The sequence below is a fragment of the Hippichthys cyanospilos genome, chromosome 19, assembly GCF_059441005.1.
Source record: "Hippichthys cyanospilos isolate Australia breed blue-spotted pipefish chromosome 19, RoL_Hcya_1.0, whole genome shotgun sequence".
Taxonomy (NCBI): Eukaryota; Metazoa; Chordata; class Actinopteri; order Syngnathiformes; family Syngnathidae; genus Hippichthys; species Hippichthys cyanospilos.
In genome coordinates, this window is record NC_142387.1 from 14,847,661 (window position 1) to 14,863,871 (window position 16,211).

Here is a 16,211-nt window from a genome sequence, read left to right on the forward strand (position 1 = left end):
AGTAAAACCTCTTTTAAAGCCTCATCTTAAGACTCCTCGAGGCTCAACATTAAAAGATCGCTATTTCTCATGATTACAAGATTCGATTTCACAAAATGGCTCACTGAAGTTCCTCAACACACTTCAACATAGTTCGTTGGCACTAAAATGGCAGGAAAGCAAACCTGGAATACGTATCGACCAGAGGTGTCAAACATACGGACCGCGGGCCGGTTCTGGCCCGCAAATGGATTCAATCCGGCCCGTGGGATGATTCTGTCCAGTATAAAAATGAGCAGAATTTTTTTCAATAAATGAAAAACTTGAAACGCTTTATGATTCATAGTAATGTTGTGGGCAGCATTCAAAAAGAATAACACATTTGAAGTTGTTGCTTTAAAGTTATATAAATATATAGCACGATTTGATTGGCCCGGCCCACCTGGGAATAGATTTTCCTCCGACGCGTTTGACACCCCTGATGTAGACTTTTCGATCGCTTGTATAAAAATAGCTGCATAATAACCACCCCCACACCACAAATTATACATACCTTGAAAATGACATCACAATAGCGCGTTAAGAATTAAAACGATCTTAAAATAAGTTTCCATGAGCATATCTAAAGGCCACGGGGAGCCATTTTCTTCACCTTTCTCTAGAAAAACACACAATTGATTCACTCGATTTTTACCCAGTCTTTGGTTGCACCCGGCGGAATGTTAGGCGATGATTGTTAACGGCACGTGGAAATTATTGAAGCAAACATGCTTGCCGATGGACTCCTTCTCTCCATAATGTTCTTCCATCCAACTGCGAGTAAAAATCCCGCCCCATACATGCGCACTTTTCACAACGTACACACAACGTGCAAACACATCGGAGCCAAATTGGACACGCTTAATACACGAGCTTTTTTTAGGGGCAAAACTGGAGGATCGGGGGTCAAGGTTTGCGGACGCACACGCACTCACACACCTGGATTTCTCGCCGTCCGTCAGGCTAATCTGAACATCCCGATGGGAGCTCTTCGCCCGGGGGCGGGGCATCCTGTGAGGAGGAGAGAAGAGGCGGGGGACACACACGAGGTAAGAAAATGCGGCGCGCACACATGCTAACGTACATTCGCTCGGATGCAAAGTAATCTGATTACATTTCCCTTAGGCCCACTCGCAGACGGAACAGCAGAGTGACATCGCACACACTCCGCAGGAGGAAAAAAAGACTTTGCCCGGCGCCGTCAAACTGCCAGGTAGGACGACAACGATTATATCGGAGCTGATATTCATCAAAATGCAGAATATTGGTATTGGACTTTTCTTTTTTTTTAATCTACCTGAAAAAAACTCCCTTTAAAAAAAAAAAAAAGTGATACAAAGTTGAAATGTTATTGAATTTACCGAAGGCGAATACCGGCTCCAAACATCGATTATCAGCCTCTTTAAATTCAAGAATTGGTACTTTGAAAAAATGTAGACATACAAAGATAATGGTTCCATCTCTACTGCCAGGCCCAGCCGTCAACCTGTCGGAGCTGCAGAACGTCAAGAGCGAATTACGATGGGTCACCAAGGAATAACAAAAGGTCAGCACATTTCCGCAAAGGTTTTAATAGAAAGTGACGTCCACGTCCACAAGAGGGCAGTATAGTCTGTTACACTTGCTCGATGGTGTGGGCAGGCCAGGCTGAGTCAGATGCTATCTTTAGCTCATAAAAGTGAACGTGTCACATTAAAGTGAGTATTTTGACCCTCTGCTGCAACTAAATAAGGTCAGCGCTAGCTAAAATAATAAACATGTCAAATGATTCCGCATCATGAATTTTGCATTGCTATTTTTGTAAAGATGTCTTCTTCTTTTTTTTTTTTTGGCTTTTAGAACCGGCGTCCAGGTGGCGAGGGAGGACGACTGACACTTGCTGGTTACCACGGCGATGCGAGCTAAAATCAGACATAATTCATAGGCTGAGATCCAAACGTGTGATGTGCTCCCATGACTAATTCGAGTTTTGGGCCTTTTAGTCGATGAATGAAAGACACTTTTTTTTCCCGTTCATAACAGTCGAAAACCTTTGATCTGTAAATGGCTCTCGAGTTGAACTTTGGTGTCGTTTTTGGTTTGTCATCAACAGCAGAGGCAATAAATCATCTTGGTGTTATGGCAATCAAAGTGAAGTCATCGCATGATAACCGTGAGAAAATTATTGCAGGTATTGCGGGTTTATAATCGTCTTGGATTTTTCATCATCGTTTTTATTTTGTTTTGGCTTTTTTTTTTAGATTCTGTGAGCTGTTCGTTTTTACAGCAGTTTTCCCCCCCAAAATGTTTAGAATGTTTTAGTATGAGAGTTTTTCTGAATATTTTGAGTGCAAAATTTTAAAAATGACATTAAGTGTTATGCAATAAACTACGATTGTTAAATGAATGTTTGATCTTTACTTCCGAAAATGAACCAGGCAAAAATGAAGGATATTTTTGCATATGATAATAGTTAGTTTGGAGGGGCTAAAACTGGAGCATATTAATGAATTAATTCCTAAACTAATCAATTATGTTAGATAATTATGTACTCAAGAAATTAATTACTTGAGGCAGTTTATTAAACGGGTATTTGATTATTTTAGGTAATTAAGTACCAAAGGAATTAAATACCAAAGTAATCAACTCCCTTGGAAAAATTATTTCTTTATACACTAAAGTTCAAAGGTAAGTAATTGATTCCTTCAGTACCTGAGACATTAAAGAAATTAAGTAATTGATTAGTCAATAATTACCTGAAGTAATCATACATATCAATTACTTAAGTACTTTATTCAGGGGTGTCAAAGTCATTTTAGCTCAGGGGCCACATGGAGAAAAATCAAATCTCAGGTGGGCCGGATAGGTAAAATCGTAATATAAATCTTAAAAATAATGTGGCAATTTTATGTAGCAAATATATTCCCTAGTTGAAATTTTCTTTGACTTCAAAGCCACAATGGCCTTCATATAGAAAGGGGCCAACGATGAAAATGTTCTGGCCTGGACTCGTAAAAAACGTCCAAATTCATCTTTGGGATTGAAGAGTTAATAAAGTTCTCGTTTACCCAACTTGTTATGTACATTTAACCATGTTCAAAGCGCCGGCTTAAACTCAACCTAAACCTACAAATCCAGCGTGTTTAAGCACCATCCAAATGTACCTCTTTCATAGGCACTCTATCATCACTTCACATACCAAACACACACACACACACACGCGCACACACACACAAATAGAGAGAGGGAGCAATGCTGAGCAGCTGTATCTAAGTTTAGCCTCCATCAGGTCAGGGTGCAATGATAACATCCACACAGGACAATCTGACTTTGTGCATGGAGCAACCAAGGAAACGTGATGCAAAGGCGCGATGCTTATTTTTGTGTCCGAGCGTAATGAAAACACACAACCTTCCAATGTGGGCACGGGTACACTCATCTCTGAGGGCGGCTTGCATCTATTCAGAGATAATAATCATAAATCACCGCCAAATGTAAATGGCAGAAAGAGGCTGCGGCGCTCGTAAAGGCGCCGCGGAACAAAGTTGCTTGCATGCGGACGACTGCGTCGTGACTCGCGGACGTCCGCGAAAACACACTGACAGCTTTCACGAGCCGCTCGTTAATCAAACGGCCGTAAACACGGCGAAACCCGATAAAGGGACTCTATCTTCTGCACCGAAATAAACGCGCGAGCTTTGCATCCCTTGTCGAGCGCCTTGTCGTGACAACCTTGGCCAAAAAACGTACACTTTACCGTATTTTCTGCACTATAATGCTATATATGCTACAGTTTTGAAGCAATTTATATGGGGACAGGGTTTTGTTTAAAAAAAAAGCTGATTTTATAAAATAAACTGTTTTTAAATAAACAAAACAACATATTTTAAGGTTTTAGGTTGCAATTTGATTGAAAAAATTGTAATGTAACAATTAATTGCATCATAATTATATTCTTTTAAACTCTTGATTGGTTTGGCATTGATCCACTCTTTTAACGTAATCAAGAGGTATTTTTTCCCCATTCTTCTAACGGTACTTTCCACAAATAATCTTTCTTCTTGATTTCTTGTGTATTAATAATTATCTGAATGTTTTGTTGACATTCCCTTTAGCGCAGCTCCATCTAGTGGATGCATAATGCAACCTCAGCCACTACTGTAGTTTCTATTCTATGCACCTTATAACACGGTGCGCCCGGTATTTGAAAATGATTTTAAAATATGCCATTTATTGAAGGTGCGCCCTATAATCCGTACTGAAAATACGGTAGATGTGTGCGGGCCTGTTTTGAGAGTTGTTTCTATTTCTGTCACCATGGTGATGAAAGAGCAGATAAGGGCCTTGGCCACGGCGCCCTTGGACTCAGACGGCCAACTGTATTTACCAATGAGTTCATCCTGTGGGATAGACACTAAACCCTGCCAGGCTGCCTCTGCGTGTGTATGTGTGCGCATGTATGTGCGCGGTATTTGGCCGATACACCCAACCCGGCCGCAGAGCAAAGTGCAGTGGAAATAAAGTGAAGGATCATATTCGGAAGATCACAAAGACAGGAGGTGCTTGGGAGGGTCTGTTTTTGAGGTGGTCCTACAGGACTTAGTATGTGTGTCAGCATGTGTGGCATTTGGGTGATACTCCCACCCCGGGTGCAGACCAAAGGGCAGCGGACAAAAAGTGAAGGATCACATTCAGAACTAATCAGACAGGAGGTCTGCTTTTGCTGCCGAAGGACCAGGATAATAGCGCGGTAGGACTGATTCTTTTTATGCGAATGGATAGCTACTCCATCCTGTACAGCTCGTCCCACAGGACGGAGCTACTCGCCCGCTTCCAGCGCCTGCGTTCAGCTGGGAGGATGTGCGACGTGGTGCTTGAGACCGAGGGCGCCTCCTTCCCGTGTCACCGGGCTCTCTTGGCCAGCTCCAGCGATTATTTTTGGGCCCTGTTCGGCGAGGCTACGGTAGAGAGATTAGCGAGTAGCATCAGGCTACCGGCGCTAACGCCTGTAGGCTTAGATGTCATCTTAGACTTCCTGTACTCCGGTTGGCTCAGGGTGTCAACGAGCACACTTCCTGATGTTTTGGAGGCGGCGAGGTACCTGCAAGTGGACGCGGCCGTTTCCATATGCGAACGCTACATCGCGGATGAGCTCAGCGCCGAGAACTGCTGCTGCTACGCTAACTTAGCAGAGCACCACGCGCTTACTGATACCTTGGAGGTGGCAAACTACACCATCGCCATGGAGATGGCCACCCTTCTGAGAGAAAAACGGGATGATCTCCTGGGCTTGAATGTCCGATCGCTGATGGCGGTGCTTGACGCTGAAGAAATTCCGGCGGTGAAGGAGGTTGAGCTTGTCAAGTTGGCGCTGGATTGGTTGGGTGAGAACGGGCCTTTTCCACCACTGCAATCAAACCAGCTGCTGAGCCGCTTGCGCTTTGGATTGATAGATCCTGCCGATCTTGCGCTCCTGAGCCATGCCAGCAAAGCCATGGGCACACCGTTGATAAGGAGCCAGGTGACGAGGGCGCTGGATTACCACAGGACAGGTTCGGCAAGGCCGATCCGGCAGAACAAACAGTCAACGCTAAGGGCGGCCGATCATGTGGTACTCGTGGGCGGTAGCTCAAGTCCCGATTCTTCGGAGCAGGAGATGTTGACGTTCAATCCAAAAACCCGAAAGTTTGCAACCCTTAGTTCCTGCCTGCCATTAAGACTTAGGAACCACTGCGTGTGCTCCTTGGGTGGATTCCTCTTTGTGATTGGTGGCGAGATGGTGAACGAGGCAGATGAAAAACCCGTCAACAAGGAAACCTCCAATCAGGTCTGGCGATACGATCCTCGCTTTGAGCGTTGGCAGCAGGTCGAGTCCATGCTGCAGAGGAGGACCAAGTTCACCTGCTGCGTCACGGACAATGCCATCTACGCCATCGGGGGGCAACACACACCTCCTGACGCCGACTCACCAACCACGCTGGCTTCCGTGGAGTTTTACGACTTTGAGGCGGAAACTTGGAGGAGGGGACCGTCCATGCCGGGACCACTCTATGGCCATGCTTGCGCCACGCTGGAGCAGAAAATTTATGTGTCGGGTGGTCTCTCAGACAGCAGTAGTGTCGATCTGATCCCAGGCCAGAGTCAAAGCAGAAAGGAAGTTCTGTGCTGGGACAGCGTGGGTAGACTCTGGAAGAAAGTGGCACCCATGTCCATCGGGAGGTTCGGACATCGCCTGGCGAGCGTCCACGGTTACCTGTACACTCTCCTTGGAATGTACGAGCCCTATTGCGAAATCGAGCGCTATGACCCAGGAGAGGACCTTTGGACGCGCCTTAGGCCACTGCTCACCGCTTCCTTCAACTACGGGATGGCGGAGACGCCAACAGGGAGCATCCTGGTATTTGGTGGGAAGAAGTGGAGCAATGGGGAGGAGGTGGTGCTAAAGAGCGTGCTGGAATATGAACCCAAGAAAGATCATTGGAGGGAGATCTGTCAGCTACCAAGACCCCTCACGGGAACTGAGTGCACGCTGCTACCTGTGCCGGACTAAAGCACAGAACTGGTCTTTCGTGCTTTAGGAACATTTTGATGCTAATAGCAAGAACTAGCTAGTTGAACTACGCTCCACTTGGTTTGTAGTCTCAGTCCTGAGTGAAGATAGCTTAGCTGGGCATTAACTGTGAAAGTTTTAGCCTGATTTTGAGTTAGCTAAACCAGGGTATGCACACCTATATTTTCACCCCCTTTCATTTAAAGTCAGCAAAGCCTCAATTATCGCAAGTCTCTTAAAGTTAAACCTGAACAGTAATCCTCGGGAGGGTGTGGTAAGAGAGATTCAGATATTTCCTTCCCAATGCGTACCGAAGAAAATCTGTTCAGTGTTTACGATGGCAAAGTCTTAAGTGTGATGTCAACAGCAAGTCACGTACTTGTTGATTGTAACGTGAAACGGAACGATTAGCCAATTGCGAAGCAACCTGAAGCTTGTGCTATTGCCAGATACAAGTAGACGGGCGACTGGATGTTTTGAGTGCTGGTTGTGTATCACTCTTTTCTTTTGTCATTCGCGACAAAAAAAAAAAAAATGACAGTGAGACAGTTTTCCAACACAATATAGGTGCCAGATAAAGTAAAGTTGTTTCTCGATTGGTGTTTCTACGTTAATACGATCTTGAGATAGGTCATCGGTCGCGGTCCAAGTGCTGTTCCAACTCAAAGTACAAATCGACCAAGACAAAATACCAGGATGTTGTTCTTGTTAGTTAGCTTAAACCAAGTATGCATCGGTTGGATATTTGTGAAGGCTTAACCAGGAAAATATCTCAAAATGTATTCTGTGCTTATATCACAGAAATACGTAAGGGTTGGGGCCGTTAGAAGTTACAATGAGGAAGATATTTTCCCAGCAGATCAACAGCTAGAAATGTACACTAGCGCCATCCGCAGGAGTGGAGTGGAACCACACAGACTCAAAAGTACGGTCTTGACTTTCCGTCACAAGCAGTTTAGTGTTGCAGGGTGAATGGGAATTTTAAATCCAACATATTTTAACTCTCAAAGCGTATCCCCGGCTTAAAATGAGCCGAGCGGCAGCAGGGATATTTAAGGACAAGGTGGGGACATTTAGCAGGAGGTGGACGTCAACGACAGAAAAAGGTCGGAGGGGTGACGAGGGAAACGCAACCTGAATTCGTAAGTGAAGACAGAGAAGAAAACTAACATGCCAGTGACATCCCCAAGCATTGACAACGGATTATTTTACTGTTTTGTTTTGGTTTTTTTACTACTGGCAGCAGGTTTAGGCTTCAATGTTATTAACTCATCCAATGCCATTCATGTGTTCATTCATTTTCGTGTGAAACTTGATCCATTCACGACTCAACTTGTTAACTCATTCACTGCCTTCGGTTATACAAGATTTAGGACAGAACAAAGATGTCTAAAGTTTTTCCTCTGAACCAAACTCATAACGTTCCGTAATACAATTAAAATCAACCAATGCAAATTAGATTTGTCCTTGTTTCTTTCCTTTTTTTTTTGCCTTGCATAAATACAAACAAAAAAAACAATTACAGTCGTCCAAATGACCAAAACTTTATTGATCCGCCCACGTCTTCCAACAGAACACACACATGAATATTTTTGTTATCATAGTATTTTACAGCTTCGGCATGAAATAATCTTACATCGGCCAAGACATTCCATAACTGCAGATAGCGCTTTTGAACATGAAACTTTATAATATTAATAATATCATAAATAGTAATATGTGTATTTACAGTACAGCAAGGACATGCTACTACTCACTACAAGCATTGGCGGCATAAGAGAGTCAAAACTCAACTTATATTTTGTGCTTGTGTGCCATCAAAACTCAGAACATGAGTAACATCGGAGATTCAATATACAAGAGCTGCATCAGGTATAAATATAGATAATGGAGAAAAATTTTGATGTAGAGCAATGGCAGACGACTGCAAACTACAACCATAATAATATCGTTAAAAGATTATATGATCTTTGAGTCATAAATGTTGTAGGATTGCATGGGTGTACCTAATAATATGGCTGGTGAGGATAATCTGATTTGTGATGACATAACATCGCTGCTATTTATAAATATACAATAGACATTCATCCAGGAAAAAAACGCAGGATACAATATTTGCGTTCTATCCATTTTAAACTGGCGAGCAAAAATCAAACAATGCGAACAATGCTGAATTATTTTGTTTTAATCTGACAAAATAGATTTTTCATCCTTTAATTTTAGGATCAGATCAAAAAATCGAAATTGAGAAATGATAGGAAATTGGAATTTAATATTGAAGAAATATTTTAAATGAAATCAGTGGTGTCAAACATTGGCTTGCAGGCTGGTTCTGGCCCGCAAATGGGTTTAATCTGGCCCGCGAAATAATTTTGGAATGTAAAGTATACACATGACACATGACTGATTATATTGGTCCGGCCCCTGTGGCCCGCTAGCAAAGACGAGTTTGACACCCCTGTATTTTTTTTTTAAATCTGAAAATCGGCGATGTTGCGAAATGAATTTTTGAGGATGACTTTTTCATGTTTCATTCTCGATTGACAATCGCAAAATGAACGATACGCAAAAAGTGCTCAAAATGACTTCCTGTTCACAGCTTACATCTGAACCAGTGGTTCTCAATCTTTTTACCATAATGTATCCCCTGCGACTTTTTTTAACCAGCATTTTTGGTTGAAAAACAAAACTCAAAGGCAACCATGTCTGATTCACTACATTTTGGAGCAACATTTGCCAATGTTCACCCATAAATAAATGAACAAAATAAAGGCTATGACACTGTTTGGCAATAAGGTGCCACATGTTCCAATGAATTTGCTCTTAACTTGAAAATAAAAACGCACTATTCATTGTCAAGACATTAAAAAGCAATAACTTAGATTTGCTGACACCAGCAGAAACCCAGCTAAAATCTCACCTTCTCCCTGAAGTGCCTTCATGCATGACCAGGGGTACCCCAATTTGAGAACCGCTGGCCCAAACTACCACGTTCAAGTCTGGTACATGACTTCCTTTAAGTAAACAATGTCTGACGACCACTCCTCAGCCGGATGACCTGACTTTTGTGTACGCGTGTCAAACATGCGTCTCGATATAGGAATGCGTGTGGGACAGCGAGGGTGTCAGGGGCGGCCCCGGCTCGGGCTCGGACTCGGCCGGCGGCTCGGCCTCGGGCTCGGGTCGGGGCTCGGCCTCGTCCGCCTCGTTTGGCGACTGCGAGAAGAGTTCCCGATAAGCTCGCTTCCACTCCTGGAACTCTGAGGACGACAGCTGGGGGCGGGCCAAGAGCCTGTCAATCAGCGCTAGCTCCCCCTCTCTATCCTACGCACAAACACAGGACGAGGAGTGGAGACAGGTTTTTGGGGGGCGGGGTCTGACAAAGCGCTCCATATTTAAAATGCGGACACACGGAAAGCAAGACAGACACCAGTGCAGGGCCATACACAAAAGTTTGGGGACGTCTGTTTGTCGGAACGTGTCGGATCCAGACTACTCTACTGTTCGGACAACATCAAATGCTGGATCAGTGCAACTTGTTGACCATCTGTGAGATTTTCCATGTGTTTGAAAAAAATTAACAGTGGGGCTGATTTACAATAGAACTAGCTCAGGGGCCGCATGGAGGAAAATCTATTCTCAGGGGGGCCAGACAGGTAAAAATAATGCTGGTCGTCAAGGTAACAAAAAACTGCTAATTTGCTATAGGACCAGCAGTACATGAGGCAGGGAATGCAGTCATCCACTTGCCTAAGACAAGGCACTCTCTTTTATTTCAAAAGCATAATGTTTACTTTATGGCAGTGGTTCCCAAATGGGGTTCTGTGCACCGCTGGTGTTAACTGAAGGTTCTTCAAAGGGCACATGAGATTTTAACAGCGTTTTTGTGGGTTTCAGCAAATCTAATTGAATGTTTTGTAATGCAGGCAAAGAATGGTTCTTTTCAAATTAAGAGCAAATGAATTGGAACACAGAGCGACATTTTGCTAAACTGCCAAACTTCGCATGCATACATTTTATAAGTTCTATGTGGATGCGCATGTATTTCGAGAGGCAATTCTCCAGCAGACGAGTCAGAAATAAAACAAACAATGTTACACTAGAAAAAAATATTTCACAGTGCTTGAGAACCACTGCTTCTGTCGGAGTAATGAACAACCTTAAAAGATATGAATTTCTTGATTCTTCAAAAAGCTACAAATGGGTGTTCTTGGGTATAGCATGAGCCAAGGAAGAACTCGGATCATCTTGAGTAAAACGTTATTGATTCAAAACCGTTTTAACTAAATGTCAGCTTACGCCGAGTTTCTCCTCCTCGGTGCCTTTGCCGTTTCCACAGCAACTACAGCATAGCTTATAATCGCAACTCACAATTCTGACCCGCTCCACAAAAACAAGTCCATTTTCAAGATTTAGGTGTGCTTTCAAACGGGAACTAAATCACCCAAGCAGACCTCCCCAAACACAGATGAGCCAAAGCCACAGATCCACAAGGCACCCACGACAGCTCGCAAGCCCGCAAACATGAGCACAAGCCGGACACACGGGAGACGTTGCTCAAGATAACCAGACAGACATGAGACGGAGCGTGTGCATTTCACACTGGTAAATGCGCAAACATCTTGTCACGCTGCAAGCCAGCTGGCCAGTAAAAAAAAAAGACACACAGAAGATGGACACCCTCATACAAGAAAACCAATCACTTGAAATTCTCATTTAGGGGATGCAATTGAGCCGCCACGAAGAATATATATAGCGGCCATATACACTGTCATATCTACTAGTACACCGAATAAAACGTAAATGTCATTTATTTGGAAGCGCAGTATATGGCCACATTTCATGAAGACAAAAAATTGTACGTTAAAGTATCCACATTAATTCAAGTTTACTATAAAAATAATCATCATCATTTTTAAATGATTGTTTGTGCATAATTAATTTACATTTCAGCGCTTATTTGATTGACTGAATTAAAAATGTTTCTTTTGTATGCAACATTGCACTGACAATTTCACTTTGATTAACAATGAATCAATTACTTAATGAAGAAATAATAGAAAAAATACATGGGAAAACTGAAAAAATACAATTTATAGTTTACGTAATGAAGCATTTATTTGCTCAATACATTTTTAAAATGTGTGTCTGTAAAACTGCTTTCAGTTTGAACTATAAATCAATTATTTAAATATTACATGACTTGATTTTTCTGAGAACAAAAAATAGGACAAAAAATGACAAGGTCTGATTTTTTTTTATAAAAAAAAAATAAAAATCAAGGACTCTCGGGTTTGTTTCTTTTAAATACAGTATGCTTGAAGTCAAGTGTAATACCAATAATAATATAATAATAAGTGTAAATGTACTTGTTGCACTAAATTAGCATTTTTCACCCCAAATTGCTCCATGAAATGTACTCCTTTTTTGCAATTCATTGACGATATCAGAGCCTTCAAATATGATTGCATTTCTACACTATACATTTTGTTTATGTGAAAGCAAATGCACGTTATTGCTTGGTGTAGTTTGTGCGCACCAACCTTCAGCGTGGAGCTCAGGATTCGGAGTCGGTGCAGATGCTCATTAAGCTGCGGGTCGGCGGTCCGCCGCAGGAAGGACTGCCTGAACCCGGATTGACCTTTGGCCTCCGTCTCGCGGCCGAGGGGGCACACGCCACCCTGCTCGCATGCTCGGAACAGGTCGCCCAGAGACGCCCCCTCGCTGCCACCTTGGGGCACAAATCTTTGCTATTTGGGTCTTTTACAAAAAAAAGACTATTTTTAGTGGGCCCCGCTCACTGTTGTGTGTGCGCTGGTCCTCGCGGGCGGGCGGCGCCAGAAGCGTGTGTAGGTTGCTGTCGCGTGGCAGCGTGAAGCTGCGAGGTTTCCCTCCTTGGGTTGCCATAGGAATCAGCCTCTGCATCGCCATGGGCAACGGTACGTTTCTCGGCGCCGGGAGCGTGTAGACGGCCCCGGCCGACATGGGCGCGGAATCGGCCGGGCTCGGGTCGGCGAAGACCGCGTCCTCTGGAGAAACAAAGGCGATCGGATACGTAGATTTAAAATGATTTATAATTCAACGTCTATTCTTCAAATGTGTAATTTCTGGATCATGATCATTAAAATAGAAAAGAAAACGGACAATACGAGTATCAGCTGCCATCGCCGATTTTCCTTTGATAAGCGCAGATGCTCATGCATACGTAAAATTTGAAATAATCTGGTATTACCAAGTGGTCCCGTCTGTAGGTAGTGCAATCCAGCTTCCGTCAGGGGGGTCTCGATCAAGTCCTGCCAGGAACGTCTCTGAGATGAGGACGACCGTCCGGGAGAGCCTGTCTCGCTGCTTCCCCCTGCGGGACTGGAGCGGTACTGCAAGGGATAGTGAAAAACGTACATTTGAGAGTTTCATTTTTTTTTACTCTCATTGTCATCATATTTTGCTATCTGCAGGATGGCATTTGAGTTATTTCTGCTGCTAGGCCATGGGACATTTAAAATAAATAAGTCTTGACAGCAGCAGAGCTAAAACTGTAAATTTTGCCCTGAATGCACTAATGCAAAAGGGAATAAAAAAAAACAATATATAAAAGTAATCATTGCAAATTAGGACAAATCCATTTAAATGTCAAGCAGTGTAAAAATGCCAAGCCTCAGCCTAAAAGCCATTAAGATGCATTCAATAAATATTTTTTAGCCTCCACACCTCCACAGGGTCACATCGGTACGCCACGTCGCTGCTGCTGCTGCCACCCGGCCTCCTGCCGCTGTGCGCGGTGCCGCCCACAAGAGGGCCGGGGTGGTACTGCGGCTCGGCAGCGGCGGTGGAGGGCTCGCCGCACAGGAAGTCCTCCTGGGACGAGCGGGAACGCGACGTCTCGGTAGAAGACAGTCGCGTTCGGCCTTCCAGGTAAGCGCTCATCTAGGGAAAAGAGTGTTTCGTTAGACATATAGGCCACAAGATGGCAGCAAAGCAATACTAATCTCGAAATTAAACGATTCAATTCATGGTACGGTGCATCAGCTGCGTTGGGATACGAATTTAATTTGTTACGTGTGCTCAGAACTCAGAAATCGAATAACATCTTTAATGGGAATACCACAAAATCGCGATGAACGTCAATATGGTGTAACTAAACTCCTCGCAGATGATAAAGGATTTATTACTGTAACTATATTTTTTTATATACGGTACATGGATATTTGATACCAATTTTTTCAAACTGATACACAACTAACTGCACAATGCTTGAGTTGTACCAAGTGCTGATACTACGATAATTTTTGACACTGATTGTCAAAAAAACAATGACAGATAATTTTGAATTTTGAAGACCTATTATTTCCAATATAGCAATTTTTTCTTATTCTATATTGTCAGTTCTAGTTGGTGATTGTAAAATTGCTCTAAAGGAGGGTCTGCATTGATGTAATAAGTAAAAATAACGTCACATGTCCTCAAGGTTCAGATAACGACCAATCACAGCTCAGGTTGATCGTACCCCCCCATAATAAATAGGGGTTGACCATATATGGGCTTTCAAAAACTGCTCTTCACGGTTGTAGGTCAAGAGGTTCCAACGGGGCAAATTTAGCCCAAGCGGCTGGCGGAAGATCAAATGAGCTAACTTTGAAACGTGAACATGGTTTTCAGAAGAGCAGCCAGGCATTTCTTGGCCTCCTCGGCTGGTGGCACGCGTGGTCCGCTGGCGCGCGTGACTCACCGACGGGGGCCGCGGGTAGGTATCGTATGGAGGCGGGGGGCTGTCCTGTTTAGGGCTGGAGGTGGCGTCATCCTCGTGCTCGCTCTCGCTCCAGTAATCTGCGGGGAAACGTTCCTCTGGAATTAAAGCCAGAAATTGTTCAGAGTAGAACGAGTGTTGTAATTGTTGCCATTTTTAGAATAATTGAAAATAATATTTTGGTTTGTCTCATTCATTGCCTCATTCACTGCCACTGACGACCATAGACGTCAAAGATCCACTGGCAATGAATGAGTTAATCCCAACAGATAAATATGAAGGGATACACTTCTGCCATCTTGTGGCACCTCTGATAAGTGAAGTCATCTCTTTTTCAATAAAACATACTTAGTTAGGATCTTAGTTAGGATCTGGAAGGCTCACCCTGCTCCTGGCGAATCCTCTCTCGCTCCGCGTAGCCCACGGCAGCCATATTGAGTCGACTCAGCCATCTGAGGGTCACAAAAAAAACGCAGAAGATGACTTTGAGAACATTTTCTGTTTGTAAAGAACAGCAACAATTTGTTACGGCCTATATGTGAATATATTCAGAAATACTTAGCTTGTTTTCAGATATCGTCCTGAGACCGAGACGATTCATTTGTGTTCGCTGTTTTGGACAATTGTTTTTATTTGTTTATAAATGTTTGTTTAAAAATGAGCACTTTTTTATTTGTTTGTTTGACTTGTACATGCACAATTCAATACTCCATCGCACTATGGGAAGAAATGCAGTTTAGCCAACATTGGGATGTACTTGGGCGGTAGATTTTACCTGTTCATGTCGTCCACGCCATCTGCCGCAAAGAAGAAGCTCTTGACCTTGGGGTGGCAAGCTTTGAACGCACTGGTGGGCACAAATATGCACAGTGAGACACACACAGGTGTAATTCACATATTATCTTTTCATTGTTCACTTACTATTTCTTTCGACATTCACTGGCACGATCAATTTTGAACTCTGGAAGACTGACGAAGCCCTCTGCTTTCTCATCCTGCATACAAGGTATGACCATAATACATACACCTACTGTACAAAATGACTTCCACCTTCATGCATTCAGTCCCAAAGACGTATTTTCGATTCCAGAAATTCCAATACCAGGTACTAATTTATGTATATAGTCTTTAGTTTATTAATGTTTTTTTCCAGGCTTGCGCTATGCCCTTGTTTAGGGCATGGCTAAAGACTTAATTTAGTAACGGAGATTTTTAGACTATTTTTTTAACCAAACATTTGAAAAAAAAATGAATAAAATATAAATAAGATCCTGCTGTTAATTGTCCGTACTCTTAAAAAAATGTAAAAATGAGTTCAAAACCTTTTTTTTTTTTTTTTTTACATCAGCGTTCGAGACTTGCCGCAGTATTTTCAGGGCACGTCCCAAGTGTCTCATTTGAGCAAAATGTTTGACTACAGTGCCTCGGAGCGCTTTACAGCCATTAGGCTGCAGTAAAAAGCCCCATTGTGGTAATAGTGCAGTAATACCTCTTCGTTGATGTACCAGTAAAGGCAGTTGTCCTTCAGAACGAACCAGTACTTCTTCCACTTATGAGAAAAGTAACCCTTAGCATCTCTCTTGCGCCACAACCAGCCCTCGCAATCTCCTCTGCCCAGCGCCTTGCAGGAAACACGTCGGCGACTAAGGCCGGCCAAACTTCGTCCTGGAACAACATGAAAAAAATGGTGATCGGGAAGATTATCGATTACTGAAAAGTGGGAAGCGAAAAAAAAAATCTACTTTGGTAGAGTACAAACACTGTAGCTTTCAATTTTCTGATGTCTGTACTTCAATACTGTAAGGGGAGAACCGAAATCCCACTTTTAAATGTACAAGCAAGCAGCAGTTTGGTTTTTGAGTTTGACACAAACACTGCACTGCAGTCAAGCAAGGCGTGTTTTCCACAGTACAGAGAAGG

General features: G+C 43.2%; 3 protein-coding genes across 7 annotated transcripts in view; 2 read left to right on the plus strand and 1 right to left on the minus strand.

The window, feature by feature from the left end:
• The window catches only part of smpx (small muscle protein X-linked), an 8,274-nt gene extending 5,870 nt beyond the window's left edge, over nucleotides 1-2,404 (plus strand). For all 3 annotated transcript variants that reach the window (XM_088402137.1, XM_088402138.1, XM_088402136.1), the window contains 4 exons: nucleotides 981-1,067; nucleotides 1,144-1,231; nucleotides 1,491-1,564; nucleotides 1,858-2,404. In XM_088402137.1, the coding sequence (XP_088258263.1) occupies nucleotides 981-1,067; nucleotides 1,144-1,231; nucleotides 1,491-1,558 (243 nt within the window). In that variant the 3' untranslated portion in view covers nucleotides 1,559-1,564; nucleotides 1,858-2,404. The remainder of the gene's footprint in view (nucleotides 1-980; nucleotides 1,068-1,143; nucleotides 1,232-1,490; nucleotides 1,565-1,857) is intronic.
• Nucleotides 1-16,211, minus strand: part of cnksr2a (connector enhancer of kinase suppressor of Ras 2a) — a 35,155-nt gene that overhangs the window by 721 nt on the left and 18,223 nt on the right. The window contains exons 16-25 of one of the 3 annotated variants that reach the window (XM_088402122.1): nucleotides 15,781-15,956; nucleotides 15,213-15,286; nucleotides 15,067-15,138; nucleotides 14,676-14,743; nucleotides 14,274-14,389; nucleotides 13,256-13,471; nucleotides 12,780-12,921; nucleotides 12,349-12,576; nucleotides 12,091-12,278; nucleotides 1-1,029 (exon numbers count right to left, since the gene is read on the minus strand). The exon at nucleotides 1-1,029 is cut by the window's left edge and continues 721 nt beyond it. In XM_088402122.1, the coding sequence (XP_088258248.1) occupies nucleotides 982-1,029; nucleotides 12,091-12,278; nucleotides 12,349-12,576; nucleotides 12,780-12,921; nucleotides 13,256-13,471; nucleotides 14,274-14,389; nucleotides 14,676-14,743; nucleotides 15,067-15,138; nucleotides 15,213-15,286; nucleotides 15,781-15,956 (1,328 nt within the window). In that variant the 3' untranslated portion in view covers nucleotides 1-981. Of the gene's footprint in view, nucleotides 1,030-8,075; nucleotides 9,872-12,090; nucleotides 12,279-12,348; nucleotides 12,577-12,779; nucleotides 12,922-13,255; nucleotides 13,472-14,273; nucleotides 14,390-14,675; nucleotides 14,744-15,066; nucleotides 15,139-15,212; nucleotides 15,287-15,780; nucleotides 15,957-16,211 lie in introns of those variants that run through there. The other 2 variants (XM_088402120.1, XM_088402119.1) reach the window with 2 other exon arrangements.
• klhl34 (kelch-like family member 34) lies at nucleotides 4,772-7,858 on the plus strand. The gene has a single exon (XM_088402169.1). It carries the CDS (start codon nucleotides 4,772-4,774, stop codon nucleotides 6,545-6,547), a length of 1,776 nt encoding a protein of 591 aa, XP_088258295.1. The 3' UTR covers nucleotides 6,548-7,858.

What these genes read in the sequence shown, in the direction of transcription:
- klhl34 (XM_088402169.1), top strand. Translation starts at nt 4,772, where the DNA reads ATGGATAGCTACTCCATCCTGTACAGCTCGTCCCACAGGACGGAGCTA.